Genomic DNA, 27,544 nt, shown 5'->3' on the forward strand with positions numbered 1-27,544 from the left:
TGCCAGCACCAGGGTCGGAGACACCCGCCTCTTGCTACGACATAACCCGCTCCCTTTTCGCGGAGAACTGCTCGCTTCATACAGTGTTGGCTCTCTTTTTGTGTGCCTCGTTTGCTCCTTAAAGACTTCATATCAGCCGGTCTCGGTCGTATCAGGACAGACGATCACCTTCTTGACGTCTTGGGAGCCCCCCAGACAGTCCTGCGCATGACTCCCGAAATCACTTCTTCAAAACACGGCGATTCTTTACAGTTCACAATTCCCGGACCACTGCGGTTGATGCTTTGTAGCACCGTATCTTCCATATTCGGACATTTGTTCTTCTATAACTGGAGTCCTCATCAGTTTTACTCAAGAGTTCGCCGTCTCACAAAAAGGCGCACCTTTCACCTGCCACTGCACTGGCCCTAGACAAGCGTCCAGCTGTTGGTGACGGTGCACTCGTAGAGACTGAGAAAAACGCTTCTCAAGACCGCCTCTACGGGCATCTGTATCTGAAGCTTCCACGCAGGTACAGCCATGCAAGCGCTGCTGCCACGCCACCACGGACGTAGCTGGCTGTCACCAATATGTGCAGACTTCTACGGGAGATCATACCCCTACCCCCTGAACCAAAACGTTTCCGTAGTAATTTCAAGAAGTGTAGGCAGGGCGTATAGACCGAGCTTTGATATATCCGCTGCCAAACAGGCGACTAACGCGGGAAAGCGTTGGTCTTGCTCATACGCTATGTCGACAAGTGTATGAGCAAATCCAACCCTTTCTCCCAAGTCGATTGCAACTACAGACAAACCAGAACCTCTCTTCGGACTCGCCGTGCATATTGTTCACTCCGGTCGCCAACAAACAGAACGTGCCCGATCTGCTCTTTCGGAAACCTCCCCTACCTCCCTTTTGCTTCTTGTCTGTCTGCAGGAGCCTCAGGGTGGTGCTGGGGCAATAGCTTCTTTTGTCTCCGCCAGACGTAATACTAAACTCTGTAGTCTCGAGTTGTCCTACAGAGGGCAAGATTTCCAGATCAGGTTGCGCTGCATTGTCCGATAACTGTCCTTTTCTCTGAAGCACTCCGCGAACACCATGTTTTCTTGAGAAGGGATTCTCTTTCCTAGTATGATCAGCCTTCCTCTCGCACTTCACTTCTTTCACGACACGGTTTCCTGGGTTGCAATCTCGTTAGTGCGGGTGGCATCGACTGCGCGCCACCCGTTCCTCACGTGTTCTGACTTCGAGAGGCGTGCCTTTTTTCGGCACATACGACTCGTATCCGCGGGAGTTGTCAGCAGTTTTATGGCAGTCATCCGGACTCTGTTACCCGCCAGCTTTTGTCTGTTTCTTATCCTGCGCTTCTTCCTGCTCCGCCAGTCGGTGCATCTCATCGATGAACTTCTGCACCTCAGGCTGCCCAAGCTCCGGCACCTTTTCCAGAACATGGGGTGGCGGCGGCTTTGTCCCGTCAAGGTGCGTGTACCGCTCGTCATTCTGTAGCATCCACTCCTCCCTGCTCGGTGGCTCTCCGAACAGTGCGCCCCAGACCGAACGAGATTCAGTGCGTTTTGGTCCTACAGCGTGAACGAAATGCTGGTTCCCCGCCCCACTCTTGCTAGGGCGCACCATAAGTGCCCAGTGCGTATCCCTGCCGACGATGTATCCTTTCATCTGAATGCAGGACAGAACAGCGATGCAAGTGGGCAAGATAAGAGCGTTGTGGTGCACACCAAAAACGACTCCTCACGGAAAGAAATCGCTAGGAGAACAGACGCAAGAAGCCAGTCGAAGTCAGGTTTGTCTCAGCTTGCACGCTTTTTGACGACCCGATCGATCTTGGAGGGAGATCCGTCAGTGTCAAAGGCGATCACCGTGGTTGAACGGGCGAAGTAACTACGTCTTCTTGTGAGGACCTGGATCTGTTCCCTTCAATGGAGGCTGTCCTAGTAGGTGCTCCGGTGAACAGCCGCAGCAAACTCCCCTCCCGGAAACCACATGTACCTCTGTACGGTCACGGGCCAATGCGATGGCCACCCCTCGTGCACTGGTGGCCACAAAGAGTAAGCACTTGACATATTCACCTATTTTCGCGTACCAACTGCAGTCTACCAGGTCACGAAAGCAACGCCAAGCCGTGACAAGGTGGGCGGTCTGCGATTCTTCACGACAGAAGAGCAGGCATTGCAAGTACACAGCCATGGACGAAACGGGGCATACGACAAAGCACAACACGTAAGGGCATGTAGAATGCGGTCCCTAGGTCTACCTGCTTATCAACTATCGTAACATCTTGTACTTGCGTTCCGCCTCCAGCCGTCGTCACTTGACAAGCTACGCGAAGCCGGGCACGTGACGTATAGACCTGAATGCTCTCCCGGATGTAATCTGAAGATGCGGCCGATCCCGAACACAAGCACACATACTCGAAGACTCGAAGCATAGTCTAACTGCAGGCATACATGACTTCACATAAGCAGGATCTTGCAGATTTCTACAGGTTCAACTTGATGACCGGGGGCTGGCACAAGCCCCCAGCGGTCTGTGTTCGCACACTGAGTACTAACAACTCCAAGGAACGGCCGGCGTTACAAAAGCAGATCGGAAGACTTCGGCAAGTGTCCCGAAGCACTCCTGCAGAAGAGATGGTACGAACTAGGCCCTCACTTGAAACACAACAGATTACCAGAAAAAAAGGTAAGGCTGTGCTCACGTACAGTTTTTCTGCCTTCCAACGACTCGGGCCAACGCGAGGCAATAAAAGAACAGCTCACATCACGCCTGATCTCCAGCTGGTCATTTCACCGCGTGATGTGGGTGAGGTAAGGAAGTCAGCTGGTACACGTGGAGAGTACGGAGTGTGGCGTCGGGACACGAGGCGCTACGTTGTCGTATCCATGTGGCCTCTACGGGTTCAAGGAGGAACAACCTCAACCCACCTATTCAACTCAAGATGTCGTCGAACCAACCTCGCTACGACAACCGTCCGCAGGCAAGCTGATCAGTTATCGCAAAAGCCCTCATGCTCACCATCGTGTTAGCCGGCTCGACACCGGGGTTCCTTTCTGGGCTAGCGTGCATAGCACCTATGAGCAAGTACAGCTTCCTACGGAGTTTCAACAGAGAAAGCAGCGATTTGAATCTAACGCTGAAGACCACCTACGCGACCGTGGAACTCTATTTTGTTAAAGTCTGGCACGCAAGTAAGGCGAGACCGTGTCCCGAACTCTGAACTGTCGACAAGAGCCGGGCCGGGTGGCCGCCCCTGAGGACCGAGGAAAACCACAAGTGCGCAGAAAGCTTACTCGAGGGTAGAGGTATCCACACCTGCAGAAGGTCGGTATCCTCCTTCCAATAGACCCTGGGAACATACACGCCCGGCAAACAGGCAGAAGTCGTGCTTTCATTCAACCCTGAACGTCGTGAGAAAGGCGCCTCTGATTCTGCTTCACCCTTGTCAGCTTTCGCCCCGTGGACGACCGTTCCGGCGCGCACACACCAAAGCCTTGACGACGGCGGTATTGAACTCCTATGCCAGCGTTTGACGCGCACACACGAAGAATTCAATCGCACCCAGTTCCCGCTGCACTCTGACCGCAGGCGGGAAGCGTGCAACTTTGGTTACGGGCGATCGGCACAAGACCGCCCAGCCGCGGCTGCAAAGGCCCGCCGTTCCTCCGCCTGAAGCTTGGGTGCGTTGTGCGTAAAAATCTTCAGATTTTTTTTTCCTTTCTTTCTTCTTTTCTGACAGACTGGCTGTTTTTCTTTTCATGTACCGCGAGGTTCAAGGAGAGATTTCTGGGGGAGCTCAAAGATAACACAACAAGCGACGGCTGCTTTCGCTGCTCTGCCCAAGCATCTGGGCCTGATAAGGGCGACGCAGCAGTAACTATCGGAGGAACCACAAACTTGAGCACGCAGACGCTACTCCTCAGGCTGCGGAAGTAGACGACCCGATCTTTGTGCTTGATCCACCGTGGCTGGACTGCCTTACCAAAGAACACGACAAAGCAAGACATGGAACCATTCAAGCCACAACTGCAGAAGGATACTATCCGAGAATATGCCTCTGAAGCGTACTTACACAGTTCCGTCGTCGAGGGCCGTCTGTCCGGGAGGCGCGGGTTTCACGTTGAGTTGCTGAGAGGAATTTGCACGCATCCAGCGAAATACAGGAACACACGGCGGCGTCAGTCAGAGCAGAAGCCGCCGAAAAGAGGCGCGTGGCACGGGAGGCCTCTCAGATAGGAGAAAAAGGCCCCCTCCCTAGTTCTGCACAGTGTGTGAAACACGTTCGCACTTCAGACACGAAGCCTCCCCGTGCCAGCACACCTGGCACCGAGCAGTGCGCTTGCCTGGGCGGTCACTCCGGTTTTCTTTCGTGGACACTGCGTTTCTTGCAGTTGCCCCGAAGTACCTGGGAACCTCGTCCCGCGGCTGTCCAGGATTACCAGACCCCCTCTCTCCCTCTTTTCCAGGTGTCCCGGCAGACCTACCCTGCTTCCGTGGCTACTGCCCCACCGCCGTTCAGATGTGCTTCTACTACTGAAAGAAGCGTTCTTTACTTCACCTCAAGATATTGCGTAGTGCTGCCGCGAAGGATATCGAAGAGATCGTCTTGACTTCCGATGCTGTCAACGCCCTTCTCGCCGCTTTCGCGGGCGAAAGTCTCCGCGGCTTCACGAATCCTGCGATCTTCTGCCTGCACAGCTGCGGGGGCGCTACTGTTGAGCGCAGTTTGCCCACCGCCTGAATTCATCGCAGAGAAAGTGTTTTTGCCGCGGTTTTTCTCCAAAATCTTTCCGATCAGCCGCACTTGGGCGTTTCGGACGTGATCCACTGACGATTGCAGACTTACCGGATGCTGCCGAGACTACCTCGGGGGAAGATGCAAGAAGCGGCTGTTCTTGAGACCGGAAAGTGTTCCCGTTTGGGACAGTCGTTACGCTGTTTGAATTCGGAGTAACGGCCCCGGGGTGTGGTTCTATGGCGTGCGGGTCCGCATTTCCTGCACTCAAAATCGCCTTGGCTGCCCTCCTGGCTAATGGATCAGCAGTCGCACGACGAATAGTGTCCTCCACATTATCTGGATCAAACTTGACCCCCGCCTCAAGCCTTCGCCGTTGCTCAGCGGCTTCCGCTTCGTCCTGCTCCCTCTGCGGCCCGGGAGAAAAAGGAAATGGACAATAATTTATCTTTCCGCGAGAAATGCATGAGAGGCAACAACAGCAGTGAGATGGATCCACAGAGGGAATGCCTCTAGTGTGTTTGCACGGCTGTTCGGAGGTGCATATCCGGAGGCACTCCAAGCAGCTGTGCAGGACCGATCAGATATACGTACAGATTGGAAAAGTTACTTTCACGGTGCGGACCGAAGACTGAGGAAGCCTGTCGGCTGTATTCAGTGACATAGAGCAACGTACCCTGTTTCTGAACTCGCTTGCTTAACCGTCTTCTTCTGCGAATCTAGTACCTTACCTCTTGCGCCTCGTACAGCTGTTTCAAAGGCTCTCCGAGCGCACCTCGCTTCACGAGGTTCGTTAGCCGCTGCATGCACTCGACCATCCGCGCGAAGTCAGAACAGGGATGGAGTAGCATGTAGGCAAGAAAAGACGAAAGGACAGGTATTCCTATAATCCGTACAACCCTGTAGAGGCCTAGTCTATACAGAGAGAAACAAACTTCAGCAGGATGAATTGTAGGGGCGGCGGTGCAGTCCGCGGGTCCACTAGACAGAGTATACCAGAGCACGTTACCTTCACGACACCAGACAGATCTAGAACAAGCAGTGTCAGTGCGCGCGCACTTGATGGCCACGAACTGGCACACTTGTGTGCACACGAATGTGGCAGTCCGTGGCCATGAATGTTCCACACGTACTTAGTTACCCCTCAGCAGTTATGCACGAAATCGAGGCCCAGGACTGACGCACAAACACAGCACAGACACCTCTTCTAGTCGTATTGCATATGAGATCTCTATGCATGTAAGCACGTGAGAGAAAGGCCCACGGTGAGCTGTGCAAATTAGGGATACATTAGGAGCATGGAAAGAAAAGAGTGAAGACGGTAAGTAAGCTCACTATAAACTCCCACGTGACGGAAAAGAATGTGACGCTCGGTGCGGTCCCCTGGAGTTTTGTGCACGTTTCACACCACCACGATCTGTAAGTACTGCCAGACTGAAACATACATTGAGTAAGTCGTTGTTTGTTGCATCCTTGTCTTGCATCAGACTGTCGAGCACCTCAACGGCTTCCTTTTCTACATCGACATCGAGTTTCGCTCCGCCGCGGTGCTGTAAATCTGCTACAACATCCCTGAGAAGCGATTTTTCTTTCTCTCGTCCTGAGGCAACAATATTTGCTGTCTTCTCGGAGGCGGCAAAAACTGAGAGCTGTGTCGGGGACGGTACGCCAGATTGAGGCAAGGCATCCGGGGCGTTTCCAATTTGCTCAAACGCGCGGCGGAAGTTCTCGAGAAGCTGCTTGTGGCGGCTATCGTTCACATGGCTCTGTATTGCCGAGCCACTCTCCGACGCGGCCCCAACTTGAGTCCCCAAGTGTCTATGGCTAAAGGAGAGAAGATATCCTGAGTAACAGACTTGCAGAAGAGCGTCGGGAAGCTCGGAGAAGGGAACTCGCTGGAGCGGGCTCGACTTCTTGGGAGAGATACATCCATAAAACCTAACACAAGAAGAGACGGAGAGTGGTGGCGCCAACCATAATACGCCCAAGGTGGTCAGCCCAAGCATAGTAGACTGGGGCGGGAGCCTCGAGCTGGGAGCAGGAGATACCAGGTCGCGGCCTGCGCTCCATTCTGTGAGATTGCTCTCCTGAAGCCTCCCGCGGGGACGAAGAACAGGGACGAGGAAAGAAAGAGGCGTAGTACATTCTCGGGAGACGGCGGTTTTCTGAGACACGTTTCCACGCTGCGGCCGAAGATTGCAAACTCTCTTGTAGCTGCTTGGTGACCTCTTTCTATACCACCCCCAGTCGCAGCCCAAGGCGGGGTGACTGCATCCTCTGCTGGCAGCGGTTACATTCTCGTGGAGTTCGTAGTTTCGCGGTGACCGGCAGAAACGAAACGACGAAGGGTGACTCAGGTTCGCCAGAGGTATTGAGCGGTGCTCACAGGGGCTTCGCGGACCCCTGCTGTGACATGGGAAAGAACCTGCGGGGAGATGTACCGAAGAAGGGGAAAGGAAGAGGGATCTGCCGGATACCACGGACATAAAGAGAACGATACCAGCAGCTAACGGGAGCGTCATTAGTCAGTCAGCTATCCTGGCAACTGCTAGGCTAGCTACACCAATAACCTCACAGGAAACGAGCCCCGGCTACGGGTTTCAAAGCCGAAAAAACCAATGATGGTAAAAACCCTTGTCGGGCGAGCACGTGTTGCGAAGGAAAAAGCCCGAGACAGCTTAAGCCTAGCGACTGCCAGCACTGGCTGTCCAAGCGGACCACTGGATTGTACTGAGGCTATTTAGCGCAGGCAAAGGGATTCTGTGCCCGTCTGAGATTTCCCATTCCAGGTAGTAGCGCGCTACAACGCTACAATCGACCGACAAAATCGAAGCCGGACAGTTGGCACTTCGGACATTTTGTGGAATTTAAAGTGCACGGCGAGTGGTTGTAAAGGAAAAGAAAAAATCAGGCGTGCTGCGCAATCTAAGGGAGTTTGGAGTGTAGCTGCTCAACACAGAGCTCAGTTCTAGTGCGGCAAAGCGCTGCCCGGTCCCGTCCGACCTCACGACACACAGCAGCTTAGAGACAGCGCATGCGCGCGCAATGTGTAAGAGCGGCCGGACAGCCAATGCGGTGTAACCGAAGAGCGCCAGTCTCTGGATGAGCGTGTTAACGGGTGAACCACTTCGAGACAAGCCCTTGCGTAACGATTTGTCCTCGTGGTGGCCCCGGGGCTTTTTCGATTTGGCTTTGCGCCGCATGTCTCATGGGACTGCCAGCCTGTGTCTTGTGACAGACATGTGCGACACGTCCCCCAGTCTCTGCCGATCGCGGCTTCGTTGGCTACAGTATCCGGCCCCTGCCACGAGGTCAATCAATGTCGACACTGAAATTTTCCGGAGTGGTTGCAGTTAATCCTGCTCAGCGTCTTCATTGCTTCCGCTAGTAGTTGCGCGCGCCAACGGCCCGCTGCTGTGAACTTTTTTCTTTGCGTTGGTGTCCGCAGCCTGGTGTATGTTAAGTCAGCCATCAGCTCCAGCAGAGACAGGGACTGTGGCGCGTTTCCCTCCTCAGTGCATTGTATAAGGTAGCGAGGAAAACGGAAAAAAAGTTGTGCCGAACCATCCAAACCAACGAATAAAACCACTCCCGACCATTTTCGCAGTCTGAGCGAGACAAAACAACACTCACAGAACAAACACCCCAGAGCGGTGCCTTTCCGAGAAAATGAATAGCTCCGTTGGCGACAAGATCCCCAATCGCATGCCTTTCCAGCCCGCACGGCAATAAGCAGGCCCGCGAAGGCAGATCTCTGAACGTTGCGCCCGACTGCCCGTGACAGAAAAACCTACGGCTTTAGCCGTCCCGGAATAAGAAACCGAGCACACATTACCGATGCGACCGAACATCGCGGTTCCTTTCTGCGACGGACGGGTCGCTTCACTGCTACCAACTGACAGGGCGCAACGAGGACGTGCAGGCTTGTGGGCACAAACTCTGTTGTGCAGCCAGCCGCGTCGATTCTCAAAGGAAGCGGAAGTTCGTCCGAATGCCCTCCATGACAGTCTTGAAGAAGGCAGGTCTGTTCTGCTACACGCCGCAGACAAGCACCGAGGCCACGAGGGCTGAGATTAAGCGCGCCAGAAGAGCACCATACTAGTTCGAGACCCACCCTGCCGGCTGCTACTGTAACGCCACGCATTCCGCCCCCGCAGTTGCTTGAAAAGAGTCGAGCTTAGCCGCGCAACTGTGAATCCGACCAGACACTTGACCTCACGGGCTCCACCCTTATCCCTGTTGCTTAGATAATCTGCGCACAGGTGCCTACAACAACTGATTTCTTACGCATAGCCCCACACAAAAAAAGTTCGTTTTGGTGCAGACACCTCGGCAACCGGGGCCGCCTTCTTCCCCTCTACCCGGCCTCTAGAGCCGACGACACTCAAACATCTGTCAGACCGCCGTGGTAACCGGCCATCTAGAGGTCAGAACGAAGAGTGTGTTAGACGAGGAAACATTCTCCGACGTGTAGCACTGGAATCCTTACTGCCCCCCAAGCAAGGGACTCTCGAGTGGCTTCTACAAGCAGGAAAAAAAGAAATTTTCAAGAGCTATCAGTGTCGCTGCCGCCGCCTGTACAGAGTAACCTGCAAAGAATTCGAAAGCGAATGGTGCGTCACCTTCAGATGGTGGGTCCGTGACGCTACTTCAAGCCGCAGGCGTGTAAAATACTAAACATCCTGCCGGCATCAGAACGAACTAGTCCACAAGGCGCATTCTTCACCTACGCTGATGGAGATCGCCAAAAGAAGTTCTTTTTTCGACTGTGCCGAAATGATTGCAAGAAGCTCCCTTGCGTAGACAAGAAGATACTCCCGATGTCTGCGACGGGTAAAACATAGACAGTCGATCCTTTTCTGTAGGTAATTAAGACGTGTATAAGCTGACGATGTATGCAGCAACAGTGAGACCGGGCACCCGCTCGTGACCGTATACATTTGACCCGGACCGCGTGGTCAAGGGTTCAGTCTCGCACACTGCAACATGAGCACATGCGCTACTGCTACTTGAATAGAAGAATTGCCTGGCAGCAACAAAGACTGACCGGCCACCACCACAGTCGCTTGGAGAGTTTCCCCCACTTCTCCCGACTTTCAGGCAAGCCAACACCAGTGCCAGTCTTTCCATTGGCCGGAACCGAGCGTTGTCGACGTTGAACCAGTGAAAGTGCTTCCCATATGGGGTAGATTCGAGACTAAGTGTCGCACCCACGCGCACACCAAGAGCTGAAGACAGGATGCCGAACCAGAACACCCATAAGAGCTGACACGTTTGGCCACCGGGAAGGTGTGTTCTGGTCGCGAGTACTGACGGAGCAGTGCTGTCTAAAGGAAACAACCCGCCACCCATCAGAAAACACAACTAAGACTGCACGCGTGAACGAGATAGCTAGGCGGTTGATGTGCCGGCAGGTAGGGAGTCCATCAGTGCTGAATACGTGACCGGTGCAGAACACCGAAAAGATGCTCGGTGCACAGCAGGTTTACCTGTCACCGAATATGAATCGGACCCCGAAGTCCGCCCGCTCCCCTTCGAAGCCTGCAGCACCCTGAATCTGCACGGAGTGGCCCGTCGAAAGAAGCGGAAAGACCACGGGGACAGAGGAGCCAGAGCAAGATAAAGGACAGGTTTCCACTGCATGTGCATACACTTGACATTTCAGTAACACGACTTCTGAGCCGTTGTGTACGGATGCAGCAGAGTATGGGGCATGGGTTGCTATCTGTTGGTGCCCGCGACCGAGCTAGAAGCAGACAACGTGACTGATCCATGCACGGCGATACAGAAAGACAGCCCGTTTCGAGAAACCTCCTGTGACCGTTAGTGCCGGTCCGCTGCAGGTGAGCGTGCGCTCTACGCGTCACACGAGCCTGTTAAGAACAGCTTCTTCTCGACTTCCCTTCACAAAGGCCTTTCCTTGTATTCTGGGATGGCCGAGGAGATAACAATACCAGTACAGGAGGGGGGGGGGTGCTGTTTCCAAAGAGCTAAAACGATTCGGAAAGGTGCTAACAAACCCTTTTTCGCCGCCGTCTTGTGGACGCGCTCACCATCGCTGCCATTTTACCATTATCGGAAATCGTCACGAAAAACTTGTCCGTGAACGAGACGCAGACGACTGACACAGCAGTGCCAAGTACATGCAGTAGCTTTGTCTGGACCTCGGGTGTGCCGACACCTATCTTCCTCTGAATACTGATTACCGCGGTGTCTCCTCGCCCTTCATTGATTTCAACAGTGTCGCTCGGGCCATCCCGTCCCTCTCCAACAGCGACAGCGGAGGCCGCGACTGTAGGGATTGTAGGCAACAGAGCAGATGGTTCTGGGATCCTGCAATCCATGGTCAGCCGCTAGTGTAAGAACAATCATTCAAGCGGCGCAATCTAAATAGGAGAGGAGATACAACGAGTAGACCGGCGAGAACCCGGATTTCTCCGGAACCAGGCGATTCCAGATATTCAAGCCGAGCCAGAAAACAGAGCGTAGAGCAGTAGGTCCAGAAGGAATGGATCAGTCCCGCCAACTGGGGCTCCTAGGGACGAGTAAAGGCGTTGCAGACGTAAACTGTGTGCAACGTGGCAAAGTGAAGCCATGCACTAAAAAAAATGGAGCCTCCACGGGTTGGAGATCAAGTCTGTCATATATATCGGAGAAAGAGGCTTGAAATGCGGTAAAGACCACAGAATCTCCTGAAGAGCTTGGAAATGCTCGGTAGTCGGGAGTGCAGCCCAGGCCAAACGAAGGTGAGCGGAAACCCCAAACCGGATCTCGTACCACCCGGCCAAAGACACACAGGTCACACCACAGCCTCAGAGCCGAAGCCCTCAAGGGAAGACAACTGAATCACGTGGTAAGGAGTCCTGATTGCTAAACAAAATCGACCACCACCACAGGGTCTGCGTACCGTCTGCATAAAAACTTGGGCGGAGAAGTCTCGAGAGCACGAGCCACGGAAGAGGAAAATGTCGTATATAGAGAGGCAGCTTCAAACAGAGACAAACAAACTGTCGGACTGTCCAGGTAGAAACGCGTATTCCAGGCCCAGCAGCATGGAGGCTGGCGCCGAGCACCCGGTTTTAGACAAATTTGCAACAGATGCGGATGTGTTGAAGCTTGTGCGCCCGCCCCCTCAAGTTATCAAGAAGAATTACTATCCGGACTAAAGTGTTCCCCGGCACCAAGTCAAACGGCCTCGTGCAGCTAATGCGTAGCCACGAACAATCAGTGTGGTTCTCGTGCTCACGAGAGAGCTTGTTCGACATATTGCGTATCGACGCCCGGTTGAGTCGAGACTTCTTCTTAAATGGTGGGGTCACATGCAAGCTGCCGTGAAGATACGGGCGGGATTTGCGCAAAAACGTACCCCGTGTCCCGTGTGTATGTACAGCCGTGGATGAGGGGAACGAGGAGGCAGCTGCCTGCTCCGGTAAGCCAAGGCCTTCTTGGTTCATGCGCGGATTTGTCGCTTTCATTCACACCAGGGATACTGAGCGTGCCTTTTTTCTGTGCATTCGCGCCTCCTGGTCTTCTTTCTTCCCGTCGCTCTGTAGAGGCAGTGCCTCGAGCCACTTTTCCCCACGTTTGTCTCGCTCCACTTCTCTCTTCTCTGAATAACCGATAGTCATACCTTCTGCTCCCCTGTTTTCTCGGTTCGTTGTAGTTTCACTTGTTAAGTATTCCGAAGTGTATGGACTGGAACGGGGTTGTCCGGTGTTGTTCAGTCATTGTTGGGATCCGTTTCGCTGCACTTGCTGACCCCTCAATCAGCGGCTTGCATTTCTCGTTTCCTTCCGTTTTCTTTTTGGACACGAATCCCGTTGCCTGGGGGTGGTCCTCATTATCGCTCAGTTCCCGCTTCATTGCAGCAAGGCAGACAAGATGGTACGAGTTGACAAAGATGACCTCCCTGGTGAGTCGTGTGTTTCTGGCTGTCCCCGCACGTTCGTCACCCCCCGCCTGCTTCACGCCTGCCGTCTCATTCTCTTTTTTGGGTGATCTCACTCGTTTTTCGTGTGCTGCCCGAGTTCCGTTCGAGTTCGAGGCTCGTCGCGGACTGGGCGGGTCCCAGACGAATCACTAGGTTGCCTTTGGGCTTGTCCGCGGGGGGGCCGGCGCGGGAAACGCAGATCGGGAGCACGCGTCTGAAACACTCTTCGTGCCGTACCAGTGGGACATGGTTTCGTTTTTTAGACTGGCCTGGCTTCGAACTCCACCTACAGTTTCGTTTCAGGTGTTCTGGCACAGTGTCTTCAGCAATAGGAAAGTAGCAGTAAAGTCACTGGGAGAAACCGGTGCTCAACTACTTCTTTTCCTCCGCAAATTTGCCTCTACTTTATTCGTTGGTCGGCCGGAGCTCTAGTTTCATAGTCCGGCCTTCTGTTTATGACCTTCTGAGCCACCACTCCAAGAACCCGAACACGAGTAGTCTGTTCCGCAGGCCGCGGAGGAAGAAGGGAGACGTGAGAGTGCTGAGAGACCAGCGCTGTCACGTCTCCGAAGCCCACACTTCATGCACCGCGTCTTGGCAGTCCGGGTGATAGGTCGCCCCGTCTCCTGGGTGCAAGTTGTTTCGGTGGTGTATCCTCCAGGAGATACGATTGCGTAGCTTCATAGCTTCTTTGTAGTGCTGGCCTGGCGCTGCACTGAGGTTATGGCTTCCATAACGACTAGTCTGAGCTGAAGGGATGCTCACAGCTGACGCTATCACGGTGCGCCGTTTTGTTTTTGACTGCTGGACTTCGGCTTCACACATGTGTGCCCCCAGCTAGTTCGTTGTCCGTGTCCGCACCGTTGATGGTTTGGACACAACATACGGGAAATGAGTCCACATCAGCGCGGCAGGAGAGATGATTTCACGCAGAAACTGCGTAGGACTGTCTTCTCTTCGATGTCACGACGAAGGCAGCCAGGCATCCACTGGCACCTCGTCACACACAACTCAGGGAGGAGACATGTCTTGCGTCCACGCGATAGGACCATTCCGCCGTGCTCTCAGAGTGGGGTTTCACTGAGTGCTTCCGTCAGTCCCCAGAAGAGGTTGAGACATGGTTTTTTCGGTATGGTTTCTTGTTTTTCTAAGGTCTCCAAGATTTCTTTCGTTGCACCACATCCAAGCGAAGCCTCAGCTGCAGAGCCGCATCAAGCTGATGTGTGCCGACCTGACGGTCGAACCATCCGGGCTCATCGTAGACGTGTACTTATATATTTTCATATACTTAAAGTGCAGTCCTACAGTACGCGGTGGTGAGCCCCAGCGTGTTGACATCCTATTCTTGTTTCTCAACGATGTGGTTTTTTTCTTGATTCAGCGGAGGAGCAGGACTTATTTGAGTTCCTCTCTGACGACAGTGATGACGGAGAAGAAGACGACCATGAGGAAAGACTGCGAGAAAAACTCTCACAGATTGAACCTCTTCTCCAAATGGACTATACATTTCCCTCGACGATTGTTCTTGTGGGCGTCCCTAAGGTACGAAAGGACGGTGCCTCTCTTCAGTACGACTTGTCTGCGGCGGTGCTCGATAAGCACAGACACTTGTCATGCGCCTTGCACGTTCACGCATCCTGGAAGAGATGCTTCGTTCTTGTTTCATTCTGCCCAGCAGCTGTGAAGAAAAATCAGCAAAAGTAGCCTGCGATTCCCTCAAGTACTCTAGGCGGCCCGTTTTCCCGGTGCCGAGCGCAAACACCGGTAACATACTGCGCCTGCATAAAGGCTTTTTCAAAGCCCTTTATACTCTTGTCACATGCCGGCATACGGGGGGTACACAAACTCAAGTAGATCTCCATTGGAACACGGGACCATCCTAGAATGGTCATGCAATCGAATTCCACACCGCAAGGTCTTGTTTAGCAAGGAGCGGTCGGTTTGTGAGCTTTCGAAGAAGGCGTTCTCTCTTTCTCTGCAGCACAGTCGTAGCTCTCACCTGTAGGTATCGGTGGTAACTCTTCTACCAGGTTTCGGTTACCGTGTGCCTACGCATAAACAACGGTACCTACGCTGAGTATCTCGGGTTGACTTTCTGTCCTCCAGGTCGGCAAGGACAAACACGAGAAGTTGGAGAAGGTTCTGGTCAAAAAGATTACAGAAGAGCTGACGAAAAAAGACGCGGAGAGTGGGGGACATGAGGGACTTAGTATCTCGATGCCAGTGAATGAGGAGACCGGTGAGTTTTTTCTTTTTTTCGTTGTCCAGTCTTGAGTATATGACGTCCCGGTGTGCTTTTCCTCCTATTGTTTAAGATGGATTGTCTCTCGCATTGTTACCGTCGTAGGATGTCTTCGAGTGTTAGCACTCCTGGAATGCGTGTGTCTGAAATACTTCCCTTCTCTGTGGAGGGCGTTTCCTCGTTCCTGCTAAAGCTGAGTCTCTTTCAGTGCGGTATACCACTGTCCATGGAACGGTGGTAGTGTCACGCACCTCACTCTTTGCCCGGGAAAGGAATGCGGCGCGTGGAAGCTTACAGTCCCAAGTCGACTCTCTTTACGTATGCACAGTCATTTCCGTGTATATCATACGATTTGCTTCGCTTCCATGCGGTCTATACAGAGGATGGTGATACACACGATGGTTCCTGTTTTTTTCCTTTCGTTAGCTCTGAAGCATTTTCTGGGGGTCCTTTTCCTTCTTAAGCCTGAGCGGCGAGTTTTCCGCCACGACGGTGTTGTCATCCGTTAGCCTCTCTAGCCGGTGCAGATCGTTCAGATGTCGAGTGGCAAGACGCTCTTTTCCACATATGCTTCGTACGAAATTGCCAACTGTTTTTGGTCACACGGTGGCAAGCCAGCGTTATTCAAGGGAGTATGACTTCTCTGGTATCTTCTCTACACTCAGGTATGACAAAGGGCTTTTGTTTCATCACGTTCAGCAGTCAGTTCAACGCGCAGCATGCTGCGCACCACCTCAACAACCTCGTCTTGGACGCCAAGCATACGTTCCGGGTAAGATATATAGGGGAGCGGTTAGTGTGTATTCTCGTATGTCTCCGGGGTCTTTTACACCGGAAAGCATGTTGCTCATTCGTCGCGTCTCGGCTCTCTTCTTGTTCCTTCTCCGTAGGAGTCGTCTAGAGTGGTTGGATGTCCTGTAAGATGTGGCTGAGTACATACACCTTCTATAACTGTGTAGGGGTTTTCGTCTGGCTTATCCAGCAGCTAACTGTCGCGGAATCGAGTGTTACTTTAATTTTTTCCTGGAGTGTCCTTACTCCGTCATACAGCAGGAAAAGGCTGACCGGGAGTCACCGCGGAAGTACAGTGTGGGGATCTCAGTTGGACGGTGCCTTGCGTGCATAGTAGGGTGCCCGTGTGATTTGCATTTGTATCCAGCTAGTGTATTCGCTGATGCGTGCAGGGGAAGTTTCTTTTGAATTGTCTTTCTTCTGGGCCGTCTATGCTACTGTTCACAGGCAGCGCTCTTGGATGACTTTGATGAGATTGTTACTCGAGGTGCCGACTACCGGCCCCCCATTAAGCTGCTCGGATTTACGCGGGAGAACTTCCGCTGGTGGCTTCTCGATCCAAGAGGCAGGGAGCAATTTGTCATTCGCTATGCTGTCAGTCTTGCCCTTGGCACTCGGGATCCCCTCATTCGTGTGTCCCCACATAGGGCGTTGTCTTCCTCGAAACTTTCATGATATTGGTGTTCATGCATTCAGACTCGCCGCATGTGAATACATTCTTCTCATGCTCTTTCCTTTCATTAACCAACCAAGTCAGAACCGTTTCCAGGGAGGACAGCGTGGTGCTACTATAAGGAGCTTGAAGTAGAGATCGGCTACCGGTAGCTGAGCTCGGAAGAATCTTTGAGAATTTGGTCTTCGCATGAGATAGATAGATGCATTTGTTCTGCTCAGCGTCTTTAGGGAGTATCTTTTTGAGGTTCTCGGTAATCGATATGGCCCGCTCGAGAAGCGTATTCCTCGCGCTAGTCCGCGTGCGCCCGGCGTTTGTGTATCGCTGTCACGCCGTGAAGCAGAGGAGGGGGAGGAGAAAGGCTGCGGTCCTCAGAAAGACACAGAGTTGTCTCATTCTCCCGTTTTTTGTCCCAGGACGAAACAGAAATCTATTGGCACGATCCCATTGAGCGAGACTGCAGCGTTTTGGTATATGACGGTCACCGAGAACGTGCTGATGGCAAAAGAGTATGGACAGATTTTCGGGTTCAGTGGTCTCCCCAGGGTTCCTTTTTGGCGACGTTCCATCGACCCGGTAAGCGGGCTGCACATCCACATGGTACATGGGGAGCCTTTTCAGTACGTCACTTTTCTGTGCATGTAGACATCGGTAACTCCCACGTCCCTACGTGTCCGTGCAGAGATTTTCTCGTCTTCCGTTCAGCTAATGCGGATAAGACTAGCAAGGCGCGGCACACCACACTGTCGGTACATTCAGCTTCGAAACAATGTGAAAGCCCATTGGACAATTTCGTGTTTCCAAGCTGGCAGTCCGTTTATGTGAAGATGCCTTTCTCGTAAGTTCTCCTCCAGTCCCTTGGGTGCTCAGGATGTGGCGGGTTGTGCCATATCTGCGCTTCACTGTTCGGGGAAGAATCGAAGTGCGTCTGTGTGTGAACGCTAGGTCGTTTATTTGTTGATGGTCACTATGTCACTGAGAGGAATTTGCTGTGAATCTTTATCAGCCCCCGAGGAGCGCAAAGCGGGTTGACAGTCACGACACATTCGCAGTAGTGTGGACGGCGTACCAGGCCGTCAGCATAAACTTCAGCGTCCTTCGCGTTGACGTCTCGGCAGAACAAGAAACATTTCATGACCAGTCTAGTTACAGATAGGAAGGATTGTTGCTTCTCTGGGGCTTGTACGTGTCTAAGCACACCCCTCTCGGAGGCCCCTTGGATGCTTCTTCTGTCGGCTTGTCTGCCATTGTACAGGTATTGCGTTGTGGGCGGGAGAGAACTTCGAAAAGAAAGTCAGATTCGAGCACAAGGACGTGAAACAGGTTCGCTTGTCTTTTTGTCTGCGATAGTGAGAGAACGAGCGCACAGTATTGTGTGTGTGTATGAGGTGGTGCGTGTCTTCACTTCCCGAAAGTACCACATGTCACCGTGCTCGGGTGGCTCCAGGTCCTCTTGTATAATATGATCGTACTAAAGGATCGAAATCATCATTACCAATCGTCCAGTGGCAAGGTAGAAGTGGGGCCGGGCCTGTGTTGGTGTAATTGCAATGTTCTTGTTGGGCATCGTGTGTACATCCAGAGAGACTGCTGTTAGTATGGTCGTGTCTACATACACGAGTAGTAGGGGTGTGTGGTCACGGGGTAGTGAAAAACACATGTGCCTTTGTTTCTGCATGCCGAAGAGAGAACAGCAGAGGGTGTATTTTGCGCGCTGTCCTCTCTCGCTCATCCCGACATATCCTGTATGTCCGAGTGTGTTTTTCGAGGGGGGAAGGCGTGGGTTAGCAGCCAGGTTCCTCTCGTAGACGTTGGTGCTAGACTACGGATCTCACTGATATATCCTCTAGTCTCCTCGATAGCAAGCACCGAAAGAAGTGTCTTGTGCTACGGCCGCGACTCGAGACGACACAAGCCGGCCAAGCCACTCGCACACTCGGCTTGGTCGGATTGTGTCGTCTCCGCTGGGGTGGTTGATTAACCAGTATTTCACTCAGTTGTCAATAGGAAGCTGTATTACAGCCTTTAACCTTTTTTTTCTTATTGCAGGGCGCTTAAACCTGGGTACTGGTGTAGGCTACGAGCTGTGCGTACGTTAGTGCTCTTGCGGTCGCATGTCTGGTCCCGTGAGTCTCTCGTTGTGACTCTGAGTGAACGCGCGTGTCACCTCTGTGATTTGTGCGACTGATGCTCCAGATTGAATTCTCTCCGAAGGAGACGTACGTGTTGACCTGGGATGGCAGCCCTGCCCCCTTGCGCAGCGAGAAAGCTGTGCGCATCTGGAAAGTCATGACCGGTATGTCTACCCGCTGTTTCTCAGTCGGCAGTTTGATGCACGTGATCTAGGACTAGGGGGAGGTGACCAAAAAAAACTTAGCCTTCCCTGTACTCGAAGAAAATTCTTTGTCGATCTTTTTTCTCAGGTCAGCTGCTCCGTCAGTTTGCCACCCCACCCCATGCTCCTCGTGGAGGAGACGCTTTTCCCCACTTCCTCTTCTCACATGATGATCGCTACGTGGCACGCATGGGTGAGAAAGAGTTGTACGTCTATCAGATGGAGTGTGATGATGACCCGGATGCAGTTGATGGCGACAAGACAGAGACTGACAAAACGAAGAAGGTGAGAGAGGCTGTAGTCGCACAGTCAGAAGAGAGAAGGGGAGAACACCTCTGGGTAGATAGCCACTCCCAGACTCTCTTCTATAGGTCAGATCAAGGGCCCTACATGTATCGCCTAGAACCATCAGTTGCTAGATGCAGGGTAGAAGTGGGTGTGTATGTATGTCTAGGTTCACATTGGTATATGTGCAAGTGCCATGCTGTTTCGTAAGGTGATACTTGTTCTGATTCCTTGTGGTAGCAGGCGTGGGTCGCTAAGCTTCACGGACGTGTGTTGAGTATCCTAGTTGAGTATACATGTCCATGCGTAGTAGCCGGGTTGATTTAAAGTGGGCTTTCTTCAGATCTGACAACGCATAGCTAGGTGGTGTAGGGACTGCTAGAATGCTAGAAAATGTGTTTCTTTACTTTCATTGAGGTAGTGGTGGCTCACGTCCTGTGGTTGAGCCAGCACTGCAGGGTTCGGCCGAGTTTCTTTCAGGCTGGGTGCAGCAGTCGTATTGAACAGGAAAGCGAAGACAAGAGTACGCCAAGATTCCTCGATTCGCTCGTTGCGACCAGCAGCAATCTTGCTTTTTCCGTCGGGCGAGGCAACAATCGTGGCCAGATCAATCCAGGTCGCGCACGTGTCGGCTACGGCTAATGACGACGTCAAGTCATCTGTGTCGGTGCTGATGAATCGCCGTCAACATTTCGGCTGTTCTTATGTGTAGACCATTCTCTCTTCGGCTGTGTGTTTTTCATGCTTTCACCAGGTTATCTTTTGTCCGTATTCCTTCAGATGTAGGTGCTTCGAGTGCGTTCAAAATGTCCGGGTCAAACGGTGCACTCGACATTAATACGCCAGATATTTTGTTGATGTGGCGCGTAGCTGCCAATGTGTTCAGAAACACGACTCACGCGCCACCTGGTGCTATCCGTCTGTCTTCGGTGTTGCTTGTGCCTTTTTCGGCGAATGGATCTGTCTGTGTCACGAGCACGAAAATCAGTTTCCTGATTCTGTTATTCCGTGCAGGGGGATCGGTGTGCTGTGCGTCTGTTGCGGGACCCAAAGGATGGGAAACTTTCGTCCCTCAAATATCCTCTGGAAACCTTCGAATGGTCGCCAACAGAGAATGTTATATCTATCTGGATCAAAGGATCTGAAGATGCCCCTGGTAATACATCTGTGTGCTTGTGTCTGTGGAGGCACATGTTTGTACGCTCCTCTTCCACTTGGACTTTCTTTCTCCTGGTTCGTTCACTTGAGCAGTGTTCTCTGTACCTGAGTAAGCCGTGGCACTATGTTTTCATTCTTGGTGGTGTATCTGTGCCAGTTTCTCAAGGCACCGCTGCACAGTGGAAAGGTAAGACTGCCGAGTGGTGGGTTCTACTAGGGCTGAAGTTCCTCCGCCAGTCGATGCTGCTGGGCACTTCCTCTGTTGCAGAGCGGACAGGGACAAAACAGCCAAAATTGAAGGGAGACGTAACGTGTCGGCGGGGGAGATCAAGCGCGACTTTATACCGGGTCGTTGCTCGTGCACCCGCCGATGAAGCGGACTTCACAGATTGTCGCAACTTACAGTGTTGCGGAGAGGGTCAGCTTTCTGTGTATGTTACATGTTCTAGGCGTCTAGGTGGGACGCTGTTACGTGTTTTGTGCAACAAAATAGAAGTGGTTTCCCTGTTCTGATGCGATAAGCTCAACTCCTCAATGGCGTTTCGACTCGAAAATCTTGTTGAGTGTGGCCCGCAGCCACTATGGTCAAGTCGCTGCTGACCTGCTATTGTGTGCGTGTATACGTTAGCCTTGCTCTTCTCCCCTGGTCTCACGGAGAACAGGCTTTCGTGAGCCGCTCCTGGAGACGGCAGCAAATGCTGAAGTCGAGCCTGTTTTGTCTGAGCCGTGCACTGTTGGAAGTGTTTTTTTTTTTTTCCTGCGTGGGTTGCAGGCGAGGTTTTTTTGTCGCAGAGAATTTCCAGATGTAGTGTCACGAGGTGTGTGCCTGTGAAGACGGATCTCCAACTCCACCCATGGGTATCTTCTAAGTGGATACTCTATCCTAACTCTTTTGACACTCCGCTTCTCCCGTCGTCTTCTGACGGAAACCATTGCTGCTGCTTTTCGTACGGGAGAGAGGTTCTCGTAGAAATTATATGTCGATTGCCTGAGAAGACCGGGGGCTGCTTTTGTTTCCGTATTTGTGCAGGCCGCCTGTTGCTGGCGGAGATTCCCACACGTCGGGAGTTGAGCAGTAAAAACGTCTACAATGTTAAGGGCGCCTCCATGCACTGGCAGTCCAAAGGAGATTTCCTTTGTCTCCGAGTGAGCAACATTTCGTGTTATCTTACACAGACTAGTATTTTTTGCTGGAGTGTAGAAGAGATCTGCTGAGTAGACCTGGTAACTCGCTGAAGACAGCCGAAGACAGGAAGGTAGCTGTCAGGAGCAAGAAAAAAGAGTAGAGAAAGCAGGTGTCGCGAAGCGACCCGGCTGACGTTTCTGTTGGTGCGAAAACATGTGTGCTGGCTTGGGCGCCTGCAGGGCGCATTGGCTCTCAAAAGGGAAGTGTGTGTGTGCTGGCTGCTGCGTATGTCGGGCTGTCTCTCTTTACTCGACGTTATAGCCGTTCTGTTGTCTGATGTCTGGCGGTGTCGCGCCTGTCTCGGATTTCTCGCGTCTTTTTTTTCTCGGGCGTTGCCTGGGCCTTCTGGTTCTTGTCGGCTCGTCGCCGTGACTGCTGCATTAGATATCACCTGTGGCATCGGGCTCGAGGGAGATGTGAAATGTACCTCGAGCACTGCACGTACTGTTTTCTCCTTTTTGTTCTTCTGTGCAGACTGTGGTCTTCAAGAAGACTGGAAAGAAGGGCAGGAAAGAATTCACACAACTGGAGATTTTCCGCATGCGTGAAAAGGCCATTCCTGTTGATAACGTCCAGCTGAACGATGTCGCGTTGCAGCTTCACTGGGAGGAAGGCTACAGTAAGTGCTGGTTCGGTGTTTATTAGAGTTATGGTAGCTCGGTCTGGCAGATGAGATCCTATCAGAATGTTACGTTCTTACGTGACTCCATCCTTCGAAGGCGTAGTCCGTCTTTTGCCGACTTGTTGGGTGAGCTTATCATCTCCCGGGCGGTAACTGATTTGCTTTAGGGGGGCAGTACATGAGAGACGACAAAGTTGCCGGAAGCTGTGAGCATGTTGAGAGTGTATTGGTATACAGGTGGGAGTACGTGCATGGGTTTGCACAGTCTGTGCTTGTGAAAGTGGCGCGTATTGACAGTACAGTACCATAGGACCCCGCTACACTTCTCATCGTGGTGTTATCTCCCAGCTCGTTTGGTATACCGTAGCAAACTAGAGGGTCCCTTTGGGCAAGTCATTCCGGCGGGCCTGTTCAGCAGTGATGGATTCATGGTAGACGTAGTTTTGGCTGAGGGTTCGCAGGGGGAAGCTTTGCTTAATCGCCACTTGCAGTGATCCGAACTCTGTTACGTGATTCGGTTGTTCTGTCTGTGCTGTCTCTGCCGGTCACCTGCGTGTTTGTTCAATCAGAACTTCAAAAAATTTGAAGCAGGATGTAGTTTTTGAGTCTGTTTTTTTCGCTCGATGAGAGGCTTCTTCAGCACGCATTTCGCGTTTAGACATGTATCTGTACATGTAGGGTGGTGCTCACCCGACCGCTCGACAACTTGTGTAATTTTGCTAAAGAGGAGATTCTTTGGTGGAGTTCCGGACATTGTGGAAGCCGTCGTGCGCGTCTTACGCTCTTTGTTTAGGCAAGAGATTCGCTCTCGTTGTACAAGATGAACAAACCAACAGTCAAGCTCTCCGGTTTTACCGGGTGTGCGACGCGAGTGAAGGTAATCACAAGGCGCCTTCGCAGTGGGAGATTCTTGAGGCTGGTTCAAATTGGAGTCGGTTGGCACTCGATGTACCGTGTGCAGCGCACCGTTTCTACGTGACTGTCCAAATTATCGCTTTAGTTCAGTTTTCTGACTGCGGACACGAATAAGCCTCTCAGGGCGCAGTTCATTCCGAACCCTGATGTAGAAACGAGTCTCGCGCGACTCTCCTGTGAGCCGCCCTACGATGTTCCGCTTCACCAGAATGCAGAGTAAATGATTCTCCTATAGACTTGCTATGGAGTTGTGCAGTGATGGTGCGGTTTTTACCCGCCTTCAATAGCGAACCGGACTGTGTTGCTGGTTTTGCACACCGGCTGTGTATGTCGCGGGCTGGAGTGAAAGAACGTTCCTCAATTTTTGTTTAGCCAGCCTGCGCGAGCTCCTTGGTGCGGGTGGGCGGTCTCGTCTAGGCGTGTTGCGCATACGGAGGCGGCGCTGCTGGCCAGATAAGTAATCACGTCATCAAGCCTGAAGTTGGACGAAAACCGGGACGTTGCTTTCTTGTTGGAGAAATGGTGTGCGGTGCGCATAGGTCAGTGTTAGCTGGGGAAACATGAACTGTATGCTTCATTCAGCAGTCACCGGACTGCAGCTTGGATGATCGTCAGGAACGAAATATGCGTCAGTACTATCACTATTACTACCAGTGCTGCTTTTTCTTGTGGTGTCTAGGTGGTAGTCCATCGGGGGCCGGGGTTGTCTACTCTTCTGTGCTCATGGAGTTTCGTCGTCAGGGCGACACAGAGTCGAGTAGAGAGAAGTGGATGAGTAGTGGAAGGAACAGTGTTTAGTCAGACAGGGAGACACTGTTGCACTGCTAGACGATACCTCAAGTTTCGTGGTCGGTGGTGGGGAGCAGCTGCATGGTTTTCTCTTGTGTTTTCTGGATGCATTTTTTCAGATGGCAAGAGAGATACCATCCTGATTTATTCTTTCGACATTAGTAGCTACATGAACTACATGCAGTGGTCGCCTTTTGGGTCATACTTCGTCCTTGCGTCTCTCGGGCTCGATGGTACTCTTCTCTTCTGCTGTCTAAACGAGCAGGATACAGTGCAGGTGCGTGCTGCTGGGAGGACTAAAGAATTGCTTTGGTCCGGACGCAAAAGGCCTGCCTCTTTGAAGCCGGCTTGCTTGACGGGTTTTCCGCGCGAGCTGAATTTCCAACCGCAGACGGTTTGGTAGTCGTGCGGAGTCTGAAGTACCTTCATACAAGCTTTTGGCTGGCGTATTCAAGGAGTCGCGGAGTTTAGTCGTCTGCTCTCTTTTTTGCCTGGTGCCTCCTGTCGAGGTTGTGGCTCCGTCGACTGTTTTAGTGATGTACACACCGAGCAAGTCCGTTTAAATGGTTTAGATTACTCGGCGGGCTTCCAAGTAGGGAGGGAAAGTGCGTGTGTTTCGTTGTTGGCGCAGAGCGCTCCGGGCGTTCAACGGAGAGCCTCAATAGTTTTCCAAGTTTTCTTGTTACTTGATTAGATGCAAAGCATGTCCTGTGTTTCTGTGATGGTCTTCCACCAGGTTTTGCACATGGACGAGCATTTCATGGTGAACGAAGTAAAGTGGTCGGCCTGTGGGCGCTATCTGAGCACAGCTGTTGCACTCTCGATGCTCCCCACTGGAAACAACTTCCGTCTGGGCTCCAACACAGGTGTGCCTCCAGTTCAAGGAAGGCGTTCCCTCGCGTGTCTCTTCATCACTAAACTTATGAGTCTCCTATCAAGACAGGCGTACAACTTCGTATCATCAACTTAAGTGTCGAACATCGCGTAGCTGGTGACGGTGGCTTTGCCTTCGTTCCACTGTGGCACTCTTCTGCTGTCCAGTTTCCAAGATAAGTCAGTTTGTACCCCGTGTCGCGACCCATTAACTGTTGCACCTGCGGTCTTCCGGGACTCCATTCCGAAGGACACTCTAATTATTTGTTGGTCAGTGGAACGCCACTTCATTGACTGCTCAGGAGTGCGAGGTGACCGACCTCGGACGATCCTAGTTATCCGTGCTCTTTGAAAGAGGGTGTCTGTCGCGGTTCTCCCGTGTCGAACCGGGTTCTGGAGGCAGCCCCGAGTTCAAGCTCTGCTAATGTGCCGGCGCCTGGGCGGCCAGCAGCTCGTTTCTTGGCTTTCTTGAGTGCAACAGACAGCCAGACAGGTTGTTGGTTGTACTCACTGGGTAGCACAGCCGCCGGATGGCGCGAGCACGAGAGCCAGGGTCCAAGCTCATCTTGCATGTTTTTGTCCCCACTCTGCTGCGCCAGCGAGAGTGTCTTTGCTATAGAACCACATCTGCTCGTCCGGTGATCGATTGTTCCGTGATGGGTCGTGTTCGATTCTCGACAGTGTCTTCAGTGTACCGCGTTGTCTCAAGGGGAAACGATCTTGTGCAGGTTACAACATCTGGACTTTCCAAGGCAAGCTGCAGTACAAGTGTCAGAAAGAGAAATTCTACCAATTCTTGTGGCGTCCCCACCCTCCGTCATTGCTGAAGAAGGAGAAAGTCGAAGAAATCAAAAAAAAGATGAAGGACTACAGGCAAGTGGTTCACTTCAGCTGCGGGTAGATCCTCGTGTGCGGAGCGAGTCGACTCTACTTTGCTAGGTAATTCTCTGCTCAGTAGCCTATGGCTGGTTGGTACTCAGAGAGTGTCTTTTCAGCGAAACAATTTCGCTTCAGATTCGACTGCAACGAGGATTGCGTGCCATATCGCACACACTTTCACATCTACTATCGGATCTCGAGTAGCGCGCGTGCCATCTTTTTGTTCAGCAAACGATATGAAGCTGAGGATGAGAAACTCCGCCACGAGCAGCGAGCAGCCTTCATCAGACAACGCAAGGAGGAAATGGACGAGTTTACGAAGGTTCTCGACCATCTTAACCAGTGGAAAGTTCAGCATGTAAGTTTCCTTGGGTGCGCGTCTTCGGTCGTGTACCTCGTGTTCGAAGGTGTGATGATTATGACTCCGTTCGTCGATAATGAAGTTGCCGAGTGTCTTTTGGTGATGCTCTGAGGGTAGGGGATAAACTCCTTGGTGTAAGTGCACATGTCCAGGAAGGCGTCACGTGTGTGTAGGACGAACGCTGTACTGTTCTCGCTGGCGTCCATTCTTGTTCTGGTGCTGTGCGTGCGTGTAATCAGCCACTTTACGACGAATGGCAGCTTGCTCGGGAAAGCTTCGATGCTCAGTTCGACTGGGAGGACAAGGAGGAGGTCATTGAAGAAGAATTGGAAGTCAAAGAGGAAATCATCACATGAGCTTTGGTTTGTATCTCTGTCCTGTTTGTGCACTTGGCCCACAGAACTGAAGCACAGTGTTTTCTTTGTGTCCGGTCGTGCGGCCGTAGACTGTTTGGTAATCATGTTGCCGGTTGTATGGTCGTATTGGCGGCAAATGTTGGCCTACTTGCTTTTGGCGGTCGAAAGAACTGTACTTTTCTCCCGTGGCAGGGGGGCACAAGGTGGCTGTCCTTCGTGTGCACCCGGGCGTTGTCCGTCTTATCTTATCTTTCTGATGGCCGCGCAGACGCCACGTGTGTGTTGTCCCGTTTGGGAGGTGGCAAGTGGAGGATTAGCAAGCTCATCTAAGTCTGTGGAGTCGGGTCCCCACTTAACTTGCCGTGCGAGCAGTTGGCGCGTGATTAAATTGGTGTCTCCCGAGGAGTTGCGGTATTCGCAGGCAGCTTCTCATTTGTTACACATTGATCGATAGTCCCGTTGCGAGTTGAGTAATTCATGGCATGCCACTTCAGGGTTTCGGCCGTTCCGGAATTTTCCACCGGGAGCAGAAAAAGGAGTCACCTTCCTTCAGAGTTGTGTTGAGACATGCGGAGCGTGAACGAAAGACCGACTGTTGTATGGAAGCAAACCAGTCTCTCCGAAACGCTATCTTTCTGTGTCGGGACAGCAAGGGCTGGTGAGAGGGAGGAAGCTGGTCTCGTGGTGATTCAGCCCTGTCCGGGGCCCGATAGCATACCGTCATGGGCTGTGGGATGCCCCAGGTAGCAGCGCCACCGGAATGTATAGCTCAGACAGAGGCACAAGCACCCAGAGAACTCACCGCCCAACAAGTCGTCCGCGGCTCGCAGAAAAAGGAGGCATTCTGCACTCGGGAAACTTCCCGAGCTTCCTTGTCGGACAGCTACTGGGACGGTCTGCAGATTCAGCCCCGAATATGGACTTAGGCCCGGGAAACGGCGTCGCTGACTGATCTCAGGGTCCGTATGAGCTGCGGACAGACCAGGAGGCAACCAAAGATGATCGGAATGTTTGCAGGACGTTCAGAAGCGGCTGGCAGAGAATGTCGCAGCTCGGATACTCAGTACGCCCTGAGGGGGCTTTTTTCTGTCTTCCGCACTGACACTTGACACGGGCACGGACCCCTGTACTGCATGAATGTGCGTGCCTGAGGGGACCTTATCTCCAGAGATTCCGGGGCTTGAGATGCGAATAATCGTTCCCAACTAAGTGCTGTCACAGGCTTCTGTCACGTCTCCCGCTTACAGCGGCTCACGTTCCCGGGTTTTGCTTTCTCAACGAGCGCTGCTGGTGCACGAAAAAAGTGTACTTGTTGCCTCGGGCCCCTGCCTAACTCAGTGGCTCTCTACAGGTGCGGGGTGTCGGCGGACAACATCCCGTTGCACATAGTAGCAGCGAAATCTCTTTCTCTGGTCTGCG

General features: G+C 52.5%; 2 protein-coding genes across 2 annotated transcripts; one reads left to right on the forward strand and one right to left on the reverse strand.

The window, feature by feature from the left end:
• Positions 1-210: 210 nt before the first annotated feature.
• Positions 211-12,021, reverse strand: CSUI_000549 (uncharacterized protein). Its single transcript, XM_068060783.1, has 11 exons — positions 10,783-12,021; positions 10,219-10,286; positions 9,460-9,553; positions 6,175-8,761; positions 5,461-5,529; positions 4,841-5,138; positions 4,548-4,731; positions 4,067-4,122; positions 3,288-3,343; positions 2,252-2,370; positions 211-1,656 (listed from the first exon to the last, which is right to left on the reverse strand). The coding sequence occupies exons 4-8, from the start codon at positions 7,249-7,251 to the stop codon at positions 4,110-4,112; spliced, it is 1,641 nt and encodes a 546-aa protein (XP_067927238.1). The 5' UTR covers positions 7,252-8,761; positions 9,460-9,553; positions 10,219-10,286; positions 10,783-12,021; the 3' UTR covers positions 211-1,656; positions 2,252-2,370; positions 3,288-3,343; positions 4,067-4,109.
• A 132-nt stretch (positions 12,022-12,153) lies between these two features.
• CSUI_000550 (eukaryotic translation initiation factor) lies at positions 12,154-26,132 on the forward strand. Its single transcript, XM_068060784.1, has 18 exons — positions 12,154-12,641; positions 14,041-14,201; positions 14,766-14,898; positions 15,567-15,673; positions 16,141-16,287; positions 16,783-16,942; positions 17,622-17,689; positions 18,563-18,662; positions 18,790-18,986; positions 20,001-20,142; positions 21,175-21,290; positions 21,805-21,949; positions 22,746-22,829; positions 23,776-23,933; positions 24,393-24,522; positions 25,258-25,426; positions 25,637-25,766; positions 26,009-26,132. The coding sequence occupies exons 1-18, from the start codon at positions 12,611-12,613 to the stop codon at positions 26,123-26,125; spliced, it is 2,295 nt and encodes a 764-aa protein (XP_067927239.1). The 5' UTR covers positions 12,154-12,610; the 3' UTR covers positions 26,126-26,132.
• Positions 26,133-27,544: the final 1,412 nt, after the last annotated feature.

The sequence above is a fragment of the Cystoisospora suis genome (genome assembly GCF_002600585.1).
Source record: "Cystoisospora suis strain Wien I chromosome Unknown contig_210, whole genome shotgun sequence".
Lineage (NCBI taxonomy): Eukaryota > Apicomplexa > Conoidasida > Eucoccidiorida > Sarcocystidae > Cystoisospora > Cystoisospora suis.

Coding starts and splice junctions, on each gene's coding strand:
- CSUI_000550 (XM_068060784.1), top strand. CDS start 12,611: ATGGTACGAGTTGACAAAGATGACCTCCCTG. Junction 16,943..17,621: donor GGCGACGTTCCATCGACCCG/GTAAGCGGGCTG, acceptor GCCATTGTACAG/GTATTGCGTTGTGGGCGGGA. Junction 25,427..25,636: donor GTGGTTCACTTCAGCTGCGG/GTAGATCCTCGT, acceptor CTTTTTGTTCAG/CAAACGATATGAAGCTGAGG.
- CSUI_000549 (XM_068060783.1), bottom strand. CDS start 7,251: ATGACGCTCCCGTTAGCTGCTGGTATCGTTCTCTTTATGTCCGTGGTA. Junction 5,530..6,174: donor CAAACAACGACTTACTCAAT/GTATGTTTCAGT, acceptor GAGTGCATGCAG/CGGCTAACGAACCTCGTGAA. Junction 5,139..5,460: donor AGCTGTACGAGGCGCAAGAG/GTAAGGTACTAG, acceptor CCCGGGCCGCAG/AGGGAGCAGGACGAAGCGGA.